The sequence below is a fragment of the Sitodiplosis mosellana genome, unplaced genomic scaffold (assembly GCF_009176505.1).
Source record: "Sitodiplosis mosellana isolate CC-2019 unplaced genomic scaffold, AAFC_SMos_1.0 Smas_scaffold_556, whole genome shotgun sequence".
In the NCBI taxonomy this organism is placed as follows: Eukaryota; Metazoa; Arthropoda; class Insecta; order Diptera; family Cecidomyiidae; genus Sitodiplosis; species Sitodiplosis mosellana.
The window spans coordinates 1-5,908 of NW_022595798.1; the positions used below are offsets into that span (position 1 = coordinate 1).

Below are 5,908 nucleotides of genomic sequence, written 5' to 3' on the forward strand. Positions count from 1 at the left end.
TCTGTGTATTGAGCGACGAAAGTCTCATTTTCATTTCAACCGCATCATATGTACGTAGGTCGATTGTTCGGGAACTGAACAGTGTTTTTATTCGGAGTCAACAAGATCCATATCAAAGTAACCGTAATGAATTTCGTCATAATTTACGCTGTAGTTGTGAATATCGTAGGAATCTTCGCTGGAAACATCCGCGTCGTCGATGTGCTCTTTTATGTCAATAAAATGATGGTTTTCAGTTAAAGTTTCCGATGAAACGTTCACATTGTTTCCATCACTTGTGATTTCAATCAAAAGATTAATTTGTTCTGGTCGCTTCTGAATTGATTTCAACATTGCATTGTAGTCGTCTTCATTGATTTTATGGTTGTATTTGTCCATTATTTTGATAATTGATAGCTTATTTGTAAGAGACACGATCTTTTTCAAGGTGGCCGGAACTATATAGTCGACAATAAGCTCTTGTAGCTGTGGTAGCTTCTTTGCTAGTTCAATCACATGTGCATCAGTTAGGTCTTTGATGTCGACCAGTTCAAGGATCGTGATTTGATTCAGTTGCAAAATATGATCAATTGCTTCAATATTAAGTTTTCCACCTCGTAGTCTCAACTCTTGAATCGAAACATTGTTTGTGGCTAGTTGATCAAGCATCCAAATGTAGTCCTGATAAATAGAATGTTGAGTGGAATTCATACAATCAATCTCCAACACCAACAAATCGGGCAGATGAAGTCCAGCCAAATACGATATTTCTGATATATCTATAAACGGTTCTTTGATGGATAGCCTAGTCAACATTGGATTCAAAATCATACAATTTTTCAAATATGCGTCATTAAACCCATTCTCAATTAAGTATATCTCCTGAAGCTTTTCGTATTCTTGTGCAATGCACTGCCAGTACTGATGACGGTTAAAAGGGATCTGGCACCTGTAGAATTTTAATATTTTCAATTCCCTGGCAGTTGCCAACAACTCGGTCATTTTTTCGTCGAAATTACACGAATTTAATGTGAGTTTTTCAAGTTTTGGAAAAATCGAATCCAAATAATCGGACTCTATTGTGAAATTCGTAAGTTCGAGCTCTTGCAAATTCAATGTACCACATTGACCGATTATGTGAAGGAATTCCGCTTTGAGATGGTCTAATCTCCATATTACCATACAATTTCCATCAACATGAAGAGAATTGATTAATGGGCCGAAATTGGTGAACAGAGCTCCGAAATCATGATGAAATCTTCTGTGATGGAATTCTACTGTTTCGGAATTGAATTTCAAATGTTTGAACATAGCAGCAAATGCCTCCGTCGATAGCTGTTTGAAACGGACGCAAACTTCAGCAGCTCTCGATAAATCCAACGCCTTTAAACGTAGAAATATTTCTCTCAAGCAATCATCATTAAGGGCGATGAAAATATGTGATAACGAATCTTGCTGTGGAGGCAGTTCCAGATTCTCTGCCTTGAAGTTTGGCTGATGAATATTGTCGGCAGCATTCATCGTTAAACGACAATTTGAAACACAATGCGTTTCTTCTGATAAAACTGCTTTTGCACATTCAGTGTCTTTGAATTGCACAAAACCATGTTCGAAGTTTTGGTCTAGATGAAATTGTACAAAATCCACCTCACCGAAACGTTCGAAATATTTTCGGATACCTTTGGTCACCTGAAATTTATTAAATTAAATTTAATGTCATTTAAATGAAATAAAGGTATCGAATATCTGTGGAAAAAATACTTACAAAAGGCGGTTCTATTGCCGTAAAGAACAAGTTGTGAATGGGAACGTCCATTTTGAACGGGTTTTCCTATTGAAAACGGATATAAAACATATGGATTTGTCAATGTATCCAAAAAGCCATATCTCATGCCAATATCACGATAATATGCCTAGTATAGAAGAGCATATGCCGCTTGCGGACGATCGCTTAAAATTGTATACTAGTGACGCACACTTGCCTGTGTTCGTTCGTTTCTTTTTGCAATATACATATATTGCGGGATTGCATACGTGCACGTTTTGCGACAATGTATACTACGACCGCAAGTGGCACATGTTACGCTATGCCGCATATTATTGTGATATTGGCATTATGAGATATTGCTTCTATGCTTTTTGGACACTTTGGGATTTGTATACGTGATTGGGGCTATTGGTCAAATTATTCCATTAAATATTTTCTTATTGACGTAGCTATAGGTTTTAATACTCTAATAGCAAGACTCTACAATATGAAATGAATAAAAAAAAAAATGAATAAAGGTTTCACTCAAACTGCCAATGTAACCTTTTCTTACTTTTTACTCGTAAACACGGACGATTCCTCGTATAATAATAATCAATAAATTTCTTCCAATATAGATCAATACATATACGCTCCTTACTAGAATAATCATATGCATGTTCAGTCCCAGTAGAGAACGTCTTTCAAACTTACTTATACATGTAAATGATTATTTCAGTTAGTTAGAATGTATATTAGTCCATATTTGAAGAAATACATTGATTTTTGTACGAGAAATCGTAGGTGTGTTTAAACAACATGTTTTTTTCTTTTCCCAGTATTGTCGTGTTTCCAAGGTCGAACGAACAGAAATAATACCTGTTGAACATTTTATTCAGTTCCCAAGAGCAATATTACGCTTCATATTCAGCGTGAATTCAAATTCGATGTACGTACATCCCATAGTCAACACAAAGGCGTACGTACAAACAAACAAAAAGAATAAGAAGTGAATCGTTTATTAGTTTTCTTGTTCATCCTATAATGTAGTGTCTTGATAATATAGCATAAAAAATTCCGAAACGTGGACAAACACATGTTTAATTAAATATTTCGGCCAATAGCCTATATAAAAAACTAGTTGGTATTTTAATTGATCGAACAAATAGATGATCATTCAGAAAACTATTGTAATTAGTAAAGTTTAGAAATCATTGTACTTACAACAAATATGTCTATCTGACACAGAGAATGGCCAGGATGTTATAAAAAAAATGCCTTCTCAAAAACACAATTCTTAGTATATATTAGACAATGAAATGAAAAGTTTCTTGTAGCTGTGTACTATGACAAAACCATACACAAAACTGAATCAAAGTGACATAAAGAAATTATTGTCCGCATGAATATTCCATGCGTCAAATGCGGCAAGATATAAATAACATTATCAAGCGAACACATTGCCGCGAAATGGTTCTGCTACTGAGCGTACTACCGAAAAATACGAATGAACGCGATCGCATTCCACCTTCTCTTGTGTGTCTCATCAGTCGCTTCGGGACCAAAGAACAAAAAAAAAGAAGAAAAGAACAAGCGTGAAAAATCCAAAAGCAAATCGCGCATTCACGTTCACACAAACAACAGCTAGCGATGCGCGCACACAAGCATAAGCGTATACAGAACCTCTAAATGTGTGCGCGCTCTTTGTGTACCATACACACGTAGCGCTACGTACTATGTGTACTCTGTTTATATAGTAGATTCTCCTCCGGGTGATCATCCGCTAAATTTGTATTATATGTAATGTATATTCACCGGGTGGCAGCGGGTAGGCGCGGTACGTGAGATGCACCTCAAACACTTACAACAGACAGAAAATTAACAAATATCATGCGATAAAATTCTATTTTTAAATCGAATATGCATCATCGAATGATATCACTTCTTTGACACAAATGTACAAAGACGTCCAAAATTACATTAACCTGAAACGTATTTTTAAGAACCGCTGAGATTGTTGCAAGGTAAAAGGTAAGGAAATTGTGTCCCTATCGCACTTACTGCTGTTATACCTCGTTCACGGACTAACTGTCATTAGTTCGAGCGAATGCATTTTATGTCTTCGCCAAAAATACATTTTCGGATGGTTAAGCATATCCGTGCATACAAAATGCTCAGATGCTGAACCATCCGAAAATGTATGTTTTGTCATCGCCAAAATCTCTATCATACTTTGAAAAAAGTTAAAATGCCAAGAAAACTCGAGCAATTCAAGGAAATATTATTTATTCAATATTCATTCCACAAAAAAGTCTTCTAAATCCAAGCATAGCTAAATTAGTAAAAAGTATATTTATAATTATGTCTAATTTAATATGAATTTAATTGTTTGGTTCATAAAAAGTTAGGAATGGACTTGAACAAGGTGGCCGACATTTTTGTTTCATAATTTTCTATGAACATTCGGAAAATATAAAACACATTAAATTTATTCAGCCAGCACTTGGCAGTGTGGAATGAAATAGTTATTATTCTACGCCATTCGACCGGTGATCACACGAGACGTGTGTACCTGTGTACTTTACAAGTTTATTCATGTTGAAATCGTTGAAACTTGCAATTTTCCATATTTTCAGGAGTTCTTTGGGCTTTTTTTTCAATGCAATCGGATAGAAACTGTACGAGTTTATGTTAGTTGCAAATAAAATCTGTACGTTCAGTCTCCATAGAAACCAACGTATTTGTTGGTTGTGTTGTCGCCATCTCAAAACGATAAAATTCCGTATCCTCCAGATTCCAACGTTGGAAGTGTTGCTCGATTGGCTGACCTCCTGAACTGTAATTGCATATCAAATGTGAAAGAAAAAAAATCATGTGAACTTATCTTAGCCTTACTGCACTAAAAATATAAGTGATGTTATGAGTCAAAACTAGATCCAAAATGTCTAACAAAAAGATTTTTGCAACTTTTATGGCCTCATTCTCAATTGGTGGTGAAACCAAATCGTGAACCCGGAAATGTACAAAAAATCAATGTTATTCACCCAATATACTTAAAACCGGTGCTACTATTTCAATCACCGTTGACACACCACAGCGAACTGTTTTCACACTTTAATGAATCAAAACGGATTCAAGAATGTTGTTGATGTTCGTTCTATTGAAGACAGTTGTTAAATCGAACTGAAAAGCCCCTCTCAAAACGTTTCTCTAACTATCCTTCTGTAGGTGATGACAATCTCCAGCATAAAACAGGCCGAGAGCTATCACTCCACATACCAATTCGTTATCTTTTATCGTGTGTTCGGAAAAAAGTGCGATAACTCCCGAAAAAAAAACGTTTGTATTTCCAATATCTACTCTAATTTGTACCTTGTTTTTTGTATTCATTTCCAATTTGTCTTATATTTTTTTAATAGTTCTTTTTGATGATTGACTAATGGTTTTCATTTTTAAAAAAATTCTCGGGGTGATTTTTTTAAATAATTACATTGGACGTGATGACGGATATTGTGCCGGATGAGATGACTTCCAATTCTGTGTACTATTTGAAGAAGACGAGCTAGGAACAGAGAAGCTCGGAAAGGGGAAGTCCGAATTAGCTGAGCTTGGGGAATCAGAGCTCGGAGCAGTGGAGCTCGGAGCAGTGGAGCTCGGAGCAGTGGAGCTCGGAGAGGAGGAACTTGATACTGCATTTTCCTCAGGTGGTGCTAAAAACGTATCTATGGAGTGAAGAAATTAAGAATTTGAAATATTTCTTCCTGCAAATTTGCCGCTTTTACCAAATGAATTAAGCTCACATTGTTTTGGAACGTATCCTTTCTTAGTTGCATTTGGCTGTGTGAAGTATTCACCGAATGCCTTATCCTTTGAAATCATTCCGGGATACAAATGGGTACATTTGTGGTGATTTTTAATAAGATCGCCAATCGAACGAAACTTTTTGTCGTCTTCCTTATTTTCAAAGTCCGCATTAACAAAGGGTTGCATATGTTTAACGTCCGTGTATCCATTGGCATTGAGTTCAATCCAAGCAACTGAAACGCCTCCTAAAATTCAAAGCCAACAAAAACATTGATCTTATGAGATTCAAAAAAAATATGTACTTATCACATATAATGATACTGAAAATATGTTATTTACCAAGTACACTGTCGGAAAATCGTAGCAAAAATGTACCCG

At 35.7% G+C, this 5,908-nt stretch overlaps 2 protein-coding genes across 2 annotated transcripts; both read right to left on the reverse strand.

Annotated features, from left to right (window-relative positions):
- Positions 1-6: 6 nt before the first annotated feature.
- On the reverse strand, positions 7-3,169 carry LOC129570888 (uncharacterized). Its single transcript, XM_055450613.1, has 3 exons — positions 2,951-3,169; positions 1,745-1,810; positions 7-1,668 (listed from the first exon to the last, which is right to left on the reverse strand). Exons 2-3 carry the CDS (start codon positions 1,793-1,795, stop codon positions 88-90), a joined length of 1,632 nt encoding a protein of 543 aa, XP_055306588.1. The 5' UTR covers positions 1,796-1,810; positions 2,951-3,169; the 3' UTR covers positions 7-87.
- An 829-nt stretch (positions 3,170-3,998) lies between these two features.
- On the reverse strand, positions 3,999-5,902 carry LOC129570887 (uncharacterized). Its single transcript, XM_055450611.1, has 4 exons — positions 5,870-5,902; positions 5,527-5,775; positions 5,217-5,448; positions 3,999-4,562 (listed from the first exon to the last, which is right to left on the reverse strand). The coding sequence occupies exons 2-4, from the start codon at positions 5,714-5,716 to the stop codon at positions 4,418-4,420; spliced, it is 567 nt and encodes a 188-aa protein (XP_055306586.1). The 5' UTR covers positions 5,717-5,775; positions 5,870-5,902; the 3' UTR covers positions 3,999-4,417.
- Positions 5,903-5,908: the final 6 nt, after the last annotated feature.

Coding starts and splice junctions, on each gene's coding strand:
- LOC129570887 (XM_055450611.1), bottom strand. CDS start 5,716: ATGCAACCCTTTGTTAATGCGGACTTTGAAAATAAGGAAGACGACAAA. Junction 5,449..5,526: donor AGGATACGTTCCAAAACAAT/GTGAGCTTAATT, acceptor TTCACTCCATAG/ATACGTTTTTAGCACCACCT. Junction 4,563..5,216: donor TATCCGTCATCACGTCCAAT/GTAATTATTTAA, acceptor ATGCAATTACAG/TTCAGGAGGTCAGCCAATCG.
- LOC129570888 (XM_055450613.1), bottom strand. CDS start 1,795: ATGGACGTTCCCATTCACAACTTGTTCTTTACGGCAATAGAACCGCCT. Junction 1,669..1,744: donor CGGCAATAGAACCGCCTTTT/GTAAGTATTTTT, acceptor AATAAATTTCAG/GTGACCAAAGGTATCCGAAA.